The sequence below is a fragment of the Polypterus senegalus genome, chromosome 6, assembly GCF_016835505.1.
Source record: "Polypterus senegalus isolate Bchr_013 chromosome 6, ASM1683550v1, whole genome shotgun sequence".
Classification (NCBI taxonomy): domain Eukaryota; kingdom Metazoa; phylum Chordata; class Cladistia; order Polypteriformes; family Polypteridae; genus Polypterus; species Polypterus senegalus.
Window position 1 is genome coordinate 191574948 of NC_053159.1, and position 15622 is coordinate 191590569.

The following is a 15622-nucleotide window of genomic DNA, read 5'->3' on the forward strand; positions in this document are numbered from 1 at the left end:
TCTGCTGGTGCCCTGCCTGGGGTTTGTTTCCTGCCTTGCACCCTGTGTTGGCTCCAGCAGACACCCGTGACCCTGTAGTTAGGATATAGCAGGTTGGAAAATGAATGGATGGATGGATGATCCTTCAGCTTCCAGGAAGCACTGGAGAACCTTGAGGATGTGGGTGCAGCAGATTTGAAAATGGACTGAGGGATGGACAGAAAAATGGCCCAATTAGGTTCCCTCCATGTAATCACTGCTCACGTCCCCTACTCTCCACTAGGTGTCCTCACTGTTTGTTTAATCAATGGCTTCCTCATGCTTTAACCTCTGGGATGCATTGGAGAATCTTGAAGATGTGGGTGCAGCAGGTTTGAAAAAGGACAGAAGGATGGACAGATGAATGACCCGATTAGAACCCCATTGAGCTTCTCTGCTTAACACAGAAGAGTTCACTTCCCCTACCGTCCACTAGGTGTCCTCACTGACTGTTTAAGATGTGGTTCAGCAGATTTGAAAATGGATAGGGTGGGATGGCCAGACAGATGAATGGCCCTGCCATGCAATCTTCTCTGTTTGTTACAGAAGAAGTCTCCACTAGGTGTCCACAATAACTGTTTGATCAACGTTACTCTGATCCTTCCACTTCTTGGATGCACTGGAAAATCTTGAAGATCTGAAAGTGGATGAAGGGACTAACAGATGAATGGCCATAGTCGGTCTCTATTTCTCTGCTCAAGCCTCCCTTCCCCTAGTCTCCACTAGGTGTCCTGACTGATTTTTTAATCAATTGCTTCCTGGTGCTTTAACTTCTGCGAAGCATTGGAGAATCTTAAAGATGTGGGTGCAGCAGAATTGAAAAAGGACAGAAGGATGGACCGATGAATGACCTTATTAGGACCCCACTAGAAGACAGAAGAGGTCACTTCCCCTACTCTCCACTAGGTGTCCTCACTGACTGTTTACAATGTGGCGCAGCAGATTAGAAAATGGATAGGGTGGGATGGGCAGACAGATGAATGACCCTGCCATGCCATCTTCTCTGCTTGTTACAGAAGGGGTCACTTCTTCATGTCTCCACTGGGTGTCCACAATAATTGTTTGATCAACGTTATTCTGATCCTTCCACTTCTCGGATGCACTGGAGAATCTTGAGTTTTGAAAGTGGATGAAGGGATGGACAGTTTAGTCGATGGCATTCTGACCTTTCAACTTCTGGGATGCACTGCAGGATCTTGAAAATCTGCAAATGGACAGAAGGGCGGACAGATGAATGGTCTGATGTGGTCCTTGTTGATCTTCTCTGCTCATGATAGAAGAGTTCACTTCCCCAAGCATCCACTAGGTGTCCTTACTGACTGTTTAACTTGTGGATGCAGGAGATTTGAAAATGAATGAAGGGATGGACAGGTGAATGTCCTCTGCTCATGCCCGAGGATGTCACTTCTACTACTTGCCATTAGGTGTGTCCTTTTATTGACACTGCCATTTCAGTGTATGAACTCCAAGGGGTCACCTTCATTGATGTCTTTGGTGTGTCCCCTACTTCATGTGTCTTTTGAATTCCAATGATGAGAGGGCTACATCACACATGGTTTTGTTAATATGGCATCTTGAAGAAGGCGGTATGGTAGTCCTCACCACCTTAGAGTCCAGGGTTCAAGTGCCCAGCTGGTCATAGTCTGTGTGCAGTTTGCATGTTCTACTCGGACTCTTTGGTGTCTGTATTGGATGGCTTGTAGGAGGGACAGACAGAAGCCCCATGGAAGTGGCCAGCTGGACAGACCCCATGTAGGTCAAAGTCCCCCATTCCTGTTCTTTCTCAATGTTAACCTCCATGCTCACCATGTTGCTGTCCCTCCATTCTTGTAAACTACCTGAGACTCGACGTCATTAAAGAGTGACAGTGTGAGGACGGGTGCAATGGGGACTCCACTGGTGGCCTCACACCACTACCCTCTTCTCTGTTTACTTTGTCCCCGTCATCCATGCTCAGAACTCACTTAATCCACTAGAAGGTCACTTGAGCCAAGTCCTGTCCATGTAGAGTCAAACTAGGACCAGCTCTAGGTGGGATGCCAGTCGACGGTAGGGCATATTCATCAGTGTCCACTATCACTCTTATTTACCTAAAACACACAGTGGTGGCATGTGGGAGAAAAACCTGACTGGACACAGACATGGGGAGAACACGCCAATGCCACACAGATTCAAAAGCAGAACTAAGCATTGCACCACCCAGTGGCCAAGGATGAAATTGCGTTTTGTGTGGTTTGTTGAAAATCGAAATTGGCCTTCAGCACTGAACCACATCAGAGGCCTTTGAAAAGTTGAAGCAAATTCTATTGTGTGCCTTCTGTGACTTTAGGGTTTGAATCAAACTGAACAGAAGTGTCCCCACCACCATGGAGAACTTCATTGTCACACGTCCAGCCTTCTCATACCCTGTGGACTCCAAAGAAGGACCCAACCCGGATGGGATGCCAGTCCACCACCATGTGCACAAAGTCATGCCTGACCAACAGGAGTCTGTGGAATGGGAGACGAAAACTAGAAAACCCATAAAAACACATGGAGAACATGAAGATGGCGCACAGGCGGAGAAAAAAAAACACAGTGCTGTCCTCCATTGGACACTTACAGGATTCTCTGAAGCCCAGGAGGTGGCGCCATACTGAACACACTCAAGGTTTTGGCTGCAGGGTCTCATTTGGACCCAAGAGATTTTTGAATTTCCATATCACTCTGTGGTGAGCGCCAGCCGGTGACTTGACATTGGGGTGGGCACTAAGCCAATTTTATACAGCGCCTTTCCATAGTCATCAGTCACCGTCCATATAGTGTGACCCCTGACTGACAGTCATATTGGGGGGTCTGGAATGGTGAGAATAACACAGGATGTCGTGGTCACAGCCAAACCAAGAACCTCGAGATTACATATAGCGCCTTTCCATAGTCATCAGTCAGCTGCTATGTGGTGTAACTCCAGCGGGCCTCCTGTTTCGCTGACAGTCAGGCCAGGTGTTTGACCCAGTAAGAAAGCCACAGGATGTTGGGGGTTAGCACTAAACCGAGAACCTTGTGGATTCATATAGCGCCTTTCCACAGTCATGGTCACAGTATGGTGTGACCTCTGGCTGGCCCACTGATTGGTCAACACTCATGCAGGGTGTCTGACCCTGTGAGAGTCGCACAGGATACCAGGGTTGGGCACTAAGCCAAGAACCTTGTGATTTCATATAGCGCCTTTCCATACGGTGAGACCCCTGGCTGGCCAGCAGATTTCCTCTCTGTGGTGAGGGTTTTGCGGGCCACCGTGTGGTTCTCAAGCCGCTAAGCCTCAGCCACCAGGGGGCATCGCTTGTCTGAGTTGATTTGTAGTGGTCACTACTTGTGTGTTGGTCTTTATTGAAAGGTTCACTCACGGTGGTCACTACTGGTCATGGGCGGCGGTCACAACTCACTCCTTTTCTCAGTATCTGCAGTGGTTACTACTTGCTTTTCTCAACAATCAGTAGTCATAATTTAGAGTGGTCAGTAACAATCAGGGCTAATTATTGTTATTGCTCGATACTTTGTATGCATGCTGGTCATTTTTTTGGCCATTACCAATGGGCAGAGGTCTTAATGTGCAGTGGTCAGTGCTCGTTCAATGCCAGGTCCAATCCTGTCTGTCGCCACAGATCAGTGTCTGTAATGGTGGTCAGTAGTCATGATTTGCATTGAGCAAGCAGCTATTTCTTTGCACTGACGACTATTCTATGCATGCAGTGGTCAGCACTCCTCATCTGAAGTAGCCAGTGGTCAGCTCTCAAATCAGCCCCGGTCAGTATCTGTTGTAGCTGCAGTGCTCACTGCCCCTTTCTATGCCAATCCCAGGATTTGTTTTGCTGGTCAGTCACTCATTTGTACGTATTGGTCAGTATATTTTGGGTGTTGTGGCCAGGACTGCGGATGTGTGTAAAGGCCCTTTGTACCGCTGTGATCTCTTTAATTGTGTTGGTCAGTGTCCAGTACACACAGAGCTGCTGTTCTCTCTATCAGCCACTGGTCATTATTTGTTATAGTGGTCATTGCTGGTCAGTCAGAGAGGTAGGTTCTCATCATTTTCTGGGGTCAAGGACTCATTAATATGTGCTGGTCAACCTTTCATATCATCAGAGGTCACTCTGTGGGTTTCAGTGTTTGCTACATTTTAGGTTTCACTACAAGCATTAGTCACCCACAGAAGTCAGCAGTCTTTGGTTATGGCGGTCAGCGCTTATCACTTTTATTATCGGCAGTGGTCAGTAGTCATCTGAGGTGGTCACACTGGTAGATACTCATTACCTACATTGGTCACTGTTGTTTTTTAATAGTGCCCTTTAGTGTTCAGTGGTCAGTACACTTTTGGTCATCTCTCATTTTATGTAGCAGTGGTCAGTGTTTGTCCCTCACAGTGGTCAGTAATGATCACCTAAAGCCCTCTCAGTGGTAGGTACTCAAAGCCTGCTTTGCTCAATAATGGTTTCCTTGCAGTGCTCAGAAGGACTCAGTGGTCAGCACTCTTTGTGGTCATTTCCCATTTTATACAGGACTCATGGTGGCCTGTAACAGTCACCTTGAGTGGTCACTACTCTTTAGCTACATTGGTCAGTGCTGACTTTTTGTAGTGCTCATAGGACTCAACGGCCATTTCTCCCTTTATGCAGGCCTCATTATTAGCAGTGCTCAATATTCATCATTCATAGAGGTCAGTAATGACCATCTCAGAAGGTCACAGTGGTGGGTGCTCTTTATGTGCATTGCTCATTAGGACTCAGTGCTCAATACTCTTGGTGGTCATTTCACAGTTTATGAAGGACTCAGTTCTGGTTATCACTGAGAGTTCTTTTTATCTGCTTTGGTCAGTAGTGGCCATTCATGGTGGTCCATAATTTTCACCTCAAGTGGTCAGTACTTATTATCTACATTACTCTGTATGGTTTTCTCACAGGATTCAGTGGGCAGTACCCTTATGATCATTTATCATTTAATGCCCGACCCATCATCAGCACTGGTCAGTATTTGTCTATCATAGTGGTCACTAATGTGGTCACGGTGTGAGGTTCTCGTACTCTTTGTCTGCATTGGTCAGTATGGGTTTCTCACAGAATTTGGTGGTCAGTGACCTTTGTGGTCATTTCTCAATTTGTGCAGGACTCAGTTCTTATTATCATTGGCAGTGGTCACTACTCTCCTTTGGCACTGGTCACTCTGTTGTTTTCCTCCTTTGTGTCTGGTACCTGTTCCTGTCCACTCTGACTCTTCTTCATGTCCAGCACATTTTCTTGCTCTGCTTGATTTACCTTTAAAGGAAAATATTTTGATCAACTGTTATTCTTAATGAAAGGCACTATATATATATATATATATATATATATATATATATATATATATATATATATATATATAGCATAAAGATAGACACAATGATTAAGCCTTGGAGTGACCAGGAGAGCCCAGTAACCTTAGTGGTGTCAGTTTCCACCTAAACAACTGGATGTCCTCCAAGTTTCAGTCTCTGTTTCTGAAGAGTCCAGCATGGTGCCCACACTAATCAGCTGATCAGTCATGTGCCAGCTTCAGATGCCTGTGTGCCGCTCAGAGCTGACAATGGTGCCACCTGCAGGACAGGCATTCTGAGGACGGCCATGCTTCTCTTTGAATTTCTGAGATTCCAAATGGGCAGGCTGCCCTCACAAGGCCACCGCCCAGTCTGCCGACGCCAAGGCAGGACGCAGCGAAACCTGGTTTGTCAAAAATAGCTGCCCGCAGCGTCCAAATGACTGCTTAGTAAGCATAAAATGAAGGCGTTTTTAAATAGCGCAGCCCAGAAATGGGCAGCATGGCATCAATAACAAGAGGCTGGCAGGCAGGCATACAGCAGACCTCCTGGACTTAATAGCACCCTGCGTCTGACCAGCTTTTTTTTTTTTACCTTTCTGCAACAAGGTGGCACTATACATACACCCTCTGCCCAGTTGGCTCTCTGTACTGGTCACTAAGTGCATGCCCTGCACCTGCTTGACCTATCACCCACATCATACACCCAGTTGGCACTATTAACAGAGGGCTTGTCCCTTTGGACAGAGTTGGCTCTCATGACTGCCTACTAGAGGTTTACACTTTAAACAAAGTTGGCCCCAGTGAAAAGTGGCATTTTGTCTATATTCTACACAAAGCTGGCACATTTGGGTCAAGTTGACTCATCCAATTGGACACAATGCCAGCTTCTCTTCTGCCCTCTGTATTCAGTTGATTCTCTTGACTGGTCCTACTTCTTTATTTAAACCTTATGCCAAGCTGGCATTATTAACAAAACACTTGTCAAGTTAAATGGCTGACTGCTCCTCATCTGCCTTCTATGCCCAGTTGTTTCTCTTGACTGTTCACATTTCCTACACCTAATTACCTCCTTATCTACAATTGATGCCCAGCTGGCAGTACTAAAAGCGACTCATCTTTTTGGATTCCATTGGCTCTTATAACTACTAAGGTTTCACACACTGCACCATGTTGGCACCAGTGACAAGTGGCTCCACTTTTAAATCTTACACCACACTCACACATTTAGGCCTTGTTGGGTCCTACTTTTGGAACTAATGCCAGCTTTGCACTCTTTTAGCTCAGTTCCCCTACCACGCCTTGGGCCCAGATAGCACTATTGACTGCTTGTTTATTCACTGTTTTCCTATGCTAAGTCAGCAGTATTATTAAAGACCTCACTCTTTGGGTCATTGGCTCAACTGGCATACCACTTGGACAGTTGGTGGCATTGACTTGTTTTCTGTACCCTCTGCCCAGTTGGTTCTCTTGACTGGTTACATTTTAACACGCTACAGTTCATCATCACCCTCTTCATGTTGGCACTGTCCCTCTTTTGTGGCCATTGCCCAGTTGGCACTATTAATGGATGACTCACCCCTTTGCACCTACTTTTCTGTCTCTTGCTGCACTGGGATTTCCCACTGCGTGTAGTGCCCCCATGACCTTTCTGACCCTGTGCCCAGTTATCTCTATGGTGTCACTTCACCTCCACTCCGGGTCTGCCATGCTGCACCCTCTACTGGCCATAAAGAGTGGTGGTGCCTCGTTTTCACCTCAGTGTCAGATTAATAACCACAGTACACCATCAAGTAATGCCCACTAACTCTCATTCACTGCCCTGTGACCCCCCACCCTTTCCCCCTGTGTTCTTCAACCGGCCCCAAATCGGACGTGCAGTGAGTCGACAATGCGGCTGCACTTTGAACGTCTTAAGGAGGCCCAATTCAAAACAGATGTCTCCTCAAACCTTCTCCATTTGAAGCGCAGCCAGGGCAGGCCATTTCAAAGGGGACTGATGGGAAGCCGCGTGCCACGCATCCCGAAGGGAAATCAGATCCTTTGCTCAGAGTCAAGGATGATCCTTCAAGGCGTGGCAGACAGTGGCAGCAGGCCAAAATGGAAATGAGAAATGCGCACACCTGGCTGCCAGCTTCCTTATGTATAAGCCCCCGTAATCCACTGCCGCCTGCCTGCCTGCTCCTTCATGAGATTTAGCAAAATATCGGAGGGCGGGACTAAAGTGAACCTTGGGACCCCTCTCTGCTTCCAGTCTGTGAACAGGGGGTGTCATTAGAACAATCTAGACGAGAACAGGCCATTCAGCCCAACAAAGCTCGCCAGTCCTCTCCACTTGTTTCCTCCAAGAAAACATCAAGTCGAGTTTTGAAAGTCCCTAACGTCTTACTGTCTACCACACTACTTGGTCGCTTATTCCAAGTGCCTATCGTTCTTTGTGTAAAGAAAAACTTCCTAATGTTTGTGCTAAATTTACCCTTAACAAGTTTCTAACTGTGTCCCCGTGTTCTTGATGAACTCATTTTAAAATACAAGTCTCGATCCACTGGACTAATTCCCTTCATAATTTTAAACACTTCAATCATGTCACCTCTTAATCTTCTTTTGCTAAAACTGTAAAGGCTCAGCTCTTTTAATCTTTCCTCATAATTAATCATCAATGTGCCCAGCAAGAAAATCACTTGGATGGCATCCCTCCTAGTTACACGTTGTCACTTGGAGCTGCTGGACATGAACTCAGGCCACTGGATTTACAGGCCAGAGTACAGCCATCTTAGCCAACTGACCAGCCCCTTGAACAAGCAGGCGGATGTCTTCTTCTCATGGCGGGCTCTCCATCCAGTTCCACCTCACTACACTCGTTCCTCGCCTGGTCAAATCCTGGACAAACCCCCAAATGTATTGTCACCAGTGAGAAATTCACTTGGACGACACCCTCTCAGTTATGTTGTCACTTAGAGCAGCTGGATGTGAACTCAAGCCACTGGATTCATGTTAGGAAGTTAAGCTAAATTACAAGAAATGTCCCAAAACCCAACCACCTCTAGTGACCAAATGGGCTACTGACTGCAGGGATGTCTTCTGTGTGGGGTGTGGTCACTCCATTTTAGCCTCACTACATTCACCCCTCTCATTTTGTTCACCTGGTCAAGCCCTCGATGAGCCCCCAAATGTGGTGAATGAGATATTCACCTGGACAGCACCTCCCCTGGCTGCACTTTGTCACTTGAAACAGTTGGGCTTTAACTCAGGTCACTGGATTCAAATTGTAGGATTACGGCCATTTTAGCCATTTGAACTAAAGAAGAATTCCACCCCACCCAACCAACCCAAAAACAATTGACCTCTAGGGCTTCTGACCGCAAAGATGTGTTCTCACTGCTGGCTCCCTCCAACTTCAGTCCTTACCTTCCCCGCTCTCACTATACAGGGTGGTCCAGAATTAATTATGCAGATCCAGATCATCTGGATGACTTTGATTTATGCGGGGACGATTCCAGTTTGGTGCAAAGATGATTCTTCATGTCGTCAGTTCACACACTTCTCGATGGTCCGGGATTTTTCGAGTGATTTTCTATGTAATAAACTTAATAGGTTATAGCGTAATGAAAATTGCATAATTAGATGTGGACCACCCTATATTTGCCCCTCTCAACAGTCACTCCTCAAGTGGGCAAACCTTGCACTGGTGAGAAATTCAGTTTATTTTTGTATGACATTCTCCACTGGCTGCAGGCTTGAATTTGTTTCACAACTCAATTAACTTAGAGGGGGGGCCCCCTCCCTCGGCCCTGCTGAATGTGAACTGGATTTAGATTGTAGCTACTGGAGAACTCTGCCAGACACTTCTAGTGACAAGTCAGGTTTCTTTACTGTGTGGGGTATCTTCTTTTAACGGTTCAGCCTGGCTATATTTGCCCACTCCCTATGCTCACGACTCCTCGCCTTGTTTAAATCCTGGCTGAGCTCTGCAATGTCACAGTATGGCATCCCTCTTGGTTGCACATTGTCACTTGAAGCTGCTAGACATGAACTCAAGCCACTGGATTTAGAGACCAGACTACAGCTATCTTTAGTCAACTGATCACCCTTGTGACTAATCAGGATTGTGATCGTCAGGGTGTCTTTTTTTTTATGGTGGTCTCTCCCCACTCTAGTTTTGTTACCTTCACGTGAACCTGCATGAGTTGCCAGAACACTGGATGAGGCACACAATATCACTGGGGAGAAATAATTTTGAAATGCACCTCTCTTGTTGGAACATTGTGACTTGCAGCTGCTGGACATGGAGTCAGATTGCAAGTGTAGAGCCATCTTAGACAACTGAGCTAAAGGAGAAATTCACCCCTCTCCTGCTTTGTGACCAATCAGGTTTCTGACTGCAGGAACGTCTTCTTTTCACGGTGATATTCCTCCTCTTCACTACACTCACTCCTCTTGTTATCCACACCTACCTCCCTATCCATTTTCTTGTCCCCAGTGGACTTCGAGGCCAGAGCACTGACAAATTTCTGGTAAGACTCTATATCACTGGAGAGAATTTCACTCAGGCACCCATCTTAGCTGCATGTCCTCACTTGGAGATGTCAGTACCACACAGTCTGAATCCAGAGTCCTGAGTCTGCATCCAGAAGCTCCATGTGACACTGTGTAACAGAGTGGTGATGTCTCAAGGACATTTTCACCAGTGACAGGCAACCAGACCTTTAACCCTCCCCACCTCAAGCCTCGGTAACATTTTCACTGATCTCTTGCTGTTCAATTCACCTGACCACCAATTCTTCAGTGTCTGGTCAATGGTTCTTGAGGCTGATCCATCCAATTAGCTATGAACCCCCCAGTCTCACTGAGATTGCACAGATGGTGAACCAACTGAGGGTAGGGAAGTTTGCAGGGATCTGTGGTATTCGGGTGAACTTCTCCAGGCTGGTGGTAAGTGTGTCCTCCTGGCATTGCAAGCAATCTTTGCTTCTATTTTGGAGACAGGCGTTGTCCCAACTGACTGGAAAATGAGACTTGTCACCCCCACCTGGAAAGGGAAGGGTGATCAACTGGATTGCAGCAACTGCAGAGAGATAACACAGCTCTCGGTGTTGGGTAGAGTCCTTGCTAGGGTCATCATCAATAGGATCCGTGATCACTTGCTCACCTATCAGCGACCGGAGCAATTTGGTTTTCCGCCTAAGAAGTCTACCATTAACCACATCCTGGTACCGAAGGTTCTCATGGAGAGCAAATGCGAGGATCGGCAGAGTTTCTTTGCAGGTTTTGTTAATTTCCGTAAAGCGTTTGACTCAGTTGATCAAGCTGCTTTGTGGGACATCCTGAGACTTCGCGTGATCCCATCGAGGTTACTGGATATCATAGCTGGCCTGTACACTGGTACTGTGAGTGCTGTGCAAAGTGTTGGCAGAACCTCTGTGTTTTTCCCAGTTGATTCTGGGATTCATCAGCTGTGTGTTCTGCTCCTACTCTGTTCAATGCCTGCACAGACTGGGTGTTGGGCAAGGTCATGGGGTCAGCGGCTGTAGGGCATCTGTTGTTGAAGGAAGATTCACTGATCTTGACTTTGCTGATGAGGCTGTGATCTTCGTGGAGTCAATGGAGGCTCTGATCGGGGCGCTTGAGAGGCTGAGCGAGGAGTCTGAGTGTCTGGGCTTGTGAATGTCCTGATAAAAACCAACATCCAGGCCTTTAATGACCCCTTGGGCATGGCCATCAGCAGTGTGTCTGTCTGCGGAGAGAGTGTCGACCTTGTCAAGAGGTTTACTTACCTCAGCAATGACATTCATTTCTCTGGTGACTCTTTTTATGAAGTCAGTAGATGGACTGGGAGAAAATTGGGGGGTCATGAGGTCACTGAAAAGGGGTGTGTGGCACTCCTGATATCTCTCCAAAAGGGCAAAAGTCCAAGTCTTTAGAGTCCTGGTGCTTCCTGTCTTGCTATATGGTTGTGAGACATCAATGTTATCCAGTGACCTGAGACGAAGACTGGACTCCTTTGATACTGTGTCTCTCCGGAAAATCCTTGGGTACCATTGGTTTGACTTTGTGTTGAATGGGCAGTTGCTCATGGAGTACCGAATGAGGCAAATTACCTGGAATGTGAGGGAACGTCAGTTACGGCACTATGACCATGGGGCGTAATTTCCGGAGGCTGATCCGGATCACATCTCATTTTTGAGGACCCAAGCGGCTGGACCAGGCCAAGGGGACGCCCGCATAACATCTGGCCGTGGCAGATAGATGGTCATTTCTGGAAGCGGGGACTAGACCATGTGTCTGCATGGGGGGTTGCCAACCAGGATCCTGAGGTGCTTCGTCCTGTACCCGTGCATGCTCCCCAACCTGACCTGACCTGTTACTGGACAATTGACTATGACCTCTGGTTCTCTATGGTTTGGCCCTTCACTGAATCAATTTGCTCACTTCAGGCAGGCGCTGGCGGCTGTGTATCAGACTGGTAGAAGCCTTTGAGGCACATTAGCCGGTCACCATATAAATCACGTTGTGAAGTTGCAGTGCCTCTGAAGAGTAGCTTAGGGTGTACAAGAGCACTTTGTGCCTACTCCTACTCCTACTCCTAAGTGGAGCTCACAGCTGCCGTCAGATAGTCACAGTCATGAGGACTTGTGCAGCTCTTGACTTCTTCAGCATTCTCACTGCTTGATTTGCTTTCCACAGTAGCTGAGATGCCAATGAGTGCACAGGACTGTACAATGGGGTATGAGGTTCAAGCATGCTGTACTACTGCTCGGTGTAACTTATTGTTTTTGTGTTGTGACTATCCTCCTCCTCTGCTTTGTGGATCTGAAGTTGCAGTGGACCTTATTCATTCAGACACAAGAGAGGGAGAGGAGCCTAACGGTAGCCACTTCTGGACTTCCTCCCTCTACTGCTTTACTGTGCACAGTGGGATGTCAAGGAGCACCCCCTAATGGTTCATTAAGGCATGGCTTTCAAGGTAGCCCAGCCTCCTCTTATTTTATTTTTTTTCATTTTGCCTTGCAGGTGATGAGCTCAGCTGCTCCCACAATGGTCAGGTGTACACCAACCGGGACATCTGGAAACCTCAGCCCTGCCAGATCTGCGTGTGCGACAGTGGGACCATCCTGTGCGATGAGGTCCAGTGTGAGGAGATCCTGAACTGTGAGCAGCCATATATTCCACCTGGAGAGTGCTGCCCTGTCTGCCAGGACAGGGGAGATGGAGGCAGAGTGGGTAAGTGCATGTGGGAGGGGCTCAGTGTTAGGGGGAGGGCCTTAGAGCTGCTCGGTGCTGACTTGGTGAGGTCAGTCTAGCAATGTATTGAAGGTAGGGCACTCTGAAGGAGTTCAAGTTACAATGAAGCAGGCAGCAGCAGGAGGCTGGATCACCAGCTGTCACCATTCATTTATCTTCAAATCTGCTCAGTCCAGTTATAGGCTTAAAGAATTCTTGGTGGCAATGTCCCCTAGAGGGCAGCCTTGCCAAAGGACTGTAAAATGGAGGGTCCCAGTCAGAGGTTCTGATTTGTCAAGCCAGGCTGTCTAACTTGGGTGATACAATGGGACAAAGTGGAGGAAGCCCAGTGGAGACTGGCATATCCAATACAGTGAGCCCACAGTTGTGTGTTAAAAATATAAAATACCATGAAGTGACAGGAGACCAAGCTGAACTGGAATGTGTCAAGCTGGACTGACCTCCACTCTGGGGCACACAGTCCAATGTTTTTACCCAGACCCAATGTTTTGAATTTGTTACAGGATTCCCCCGGGATTGTGATTCTCATATACGATATGGCCAAAAGTTTGTGGACATCTGACCATTACAGATGTAGGAGCTTACTGGGCATTCCATTCCAAAATCATGGCCTTAAATGTGGAGTTGCCCAGACCTCACGTGACAGCCTCCACTCTTTCTGCACAATTCTGGAATGTCTCTGTGGGAATTTGCTTGTAGTCTTCCCTCTGGAATGGGGTTCAAGACAGAGCTCGGGGTTTACATGGACAGACAAGTTCGGGGTTAGCATGTCATACCCACCCATGTAACGTTATTCTCATTTGCATGGTTAGATGTGGACGGGTCAATGTTAGCTACCCTATCCCCATCTTACTTTCTGGTGCGAGGAGTTTTATTTGGTCTGCCAAAGCATCTCTTCATTTTCCTCTCGATATAATCGATTCACAAAATGCTGCATAAACTCCAAAAAAGGCAAATGAATACAGCAGTAGCTCATACATCAATTGAGTTATGAAATCATTTCTTGAGTCACACTTATAAAAGAGGTTCTTTCTTCTGTCTTCCATTGAAATGTACATTTACTGTTAACTTGTCATTACATCATTACAGCTTGTGGGCTTTGAACCAAGGTAACTCCCAACTAATGTTACTTTATTTCACATAAGTTATGGTGCTTTGATGGACATATGTGACAGTTTGGACTGTAATGCATTAACGTCTTTAAGACGCTTTTCCACATTATTGTGTATTAATGTTGTGGCTGAGGCCAAAGGTTAAGAAACCATGTACTTCATTGCCACAAACTTAAAAAGACATTGGACTGACTGTTTTATTCTCGCGCCCTTGTGCTCCATCCATGCCCCGACCCTCAACACGCAGTGAGGACCTTCTCAGAATCTGTGCCACTTGTGAGATCAGATACTGATGTTGGATATGAAGGTTTGCCTCACAATTGTTGTTCCAGTTCATCCCAAAGGTGTTCAATGGGGTTGAGAATGACACCTCGGGTTCCCCCATCTCTTTTTGGACCACAGTTATGATGGAATAAAAAAGGGTCTTTCTCAAACTGAAGCACAAAATTCCCTACAATTTCTCTGTATGCTGTAGCATTAACGGTACCCTTCACAGGGACCAAGGGGCTTCACTTCAACCCTGCCATTATTCCTCCCTCACTGAAGTGTAAAGTCCAAAAGATAGTGTTCTCCTGGCATCAGCCAAACCCAGACTGGTCCATCAGACTGCCAGATTCTGAAGCGTAATTCATCACTCCACATTTCCACTTCTCCCAAGTCCAACAGCAGGCTGGTACTTTACAGCACCACAGCCAACACATGGCTGTGCACGTAGAGATCTTAGGCTCAGCCGTGGAAACCCATTTCATGAAGCTTAGAACTCTGTTGTAAGTGATGTCACAGAGAAGAGGCCGACCTTCAGCACACTGTAGCACCAATTGAGAGTTTGGATGGTCTACCACTTCCTGGATGAGCTGTTGTGTTCCTCAAGATTTATTTGGCCAGTGCAGTCCTACCAAAGCAAACGTGTGGCAAAGGTAGCATCCTATGACAGTGCCATGTTTAATTCAGTATTGACCCAATGTTTATCAATGGAGATTGCATGGCTATGTGCCTGATTTGTTGTACCCGTTAACAATGAAACACCTGAACTCAATAATCTGGTAGTGCAAGTTTAATTTCACACTATGGACTGACATGCGGCAGGTTAAAGTGTCTTGTCACAAAATGTCCCCATCAGTAGACGCTGGTAACAAAATTATGTTCTTCAGGGAAGGAACTTAAATGGACTAAATAAAGACTATCATTAGGGTAATTATTTAAATGGATCCCAATAAAATTACAGTCAGAATGAATAAATAAAAGAAATTGAGTTGGGGACAAAGCTTAAACAGGGGATCACATAGTGGGCTGTGGGTACAATTACTAAACTCACTGCCATAGGGAATAAATGGGCTTTGGTATGAAAACTCAAAGGGTGATTAATTTAATTACATAAATTAAATACTGTGAATAATATAAGGGTCCTGACTGAATAACCCACCTGTAAACACTGCACTGGACCCAGGAACTAAATGACGGGGATAAATAATAAAATAATTCCAGGGAATAGTGTCACCATAGGGAATAAATGGATTAGGTAACAAAACACAAATGAATTCAAGTAATGCAATTAATTAAAGACAAACAAAACAATAAATATGATTAGGTAAATGAACCTGTCATGTAAATTACTGGGATACTGTAGTTCATTAAATTGCCAATGGGGAATTATACTGTCATAGGGTGTTAATTAGTTTATTTACTTGTATTGATTAATTACTATGATTAGCTAAAGTTAAAGAACTAAAAGTATGATCACTTAACTGGACCTAGGAACTAAATTATTAGAATAATTAATAAACCCAGGGAATTGTGCTGCCATAAGGAATTATATAGATTAAAGATTATATAGATTATATAACAAAAATGAAGACAAGTAATTTACTTAATTTGGTTAATTAATATGATTAATTAAATGGTTCAAGGTAACCAAATGGTAAAAA

General features: G+C 45.9%; 1 protein-coding gene across 1 annotated transcript in view; it reads left to right on the forward strand.

Moving 5' to 3' along the window:
- The window catches only part of col5a2a (collagen, type V, alpha 2a), a 138848-nt gene that overhangs the window by 15326 nt on the left and 107900 nt on the right, over positions 1-15622 (forward strand). The window contains exon 2 of the mRNA XM_039757778.1: positions 12355-12564. Coding sequence (XP_039613712.1) covers positions 12355-12564 — 210 coding nt within the window. The remainder of the gene's footprint in view (positions 1-12354; positions 12565-15622) is intronic.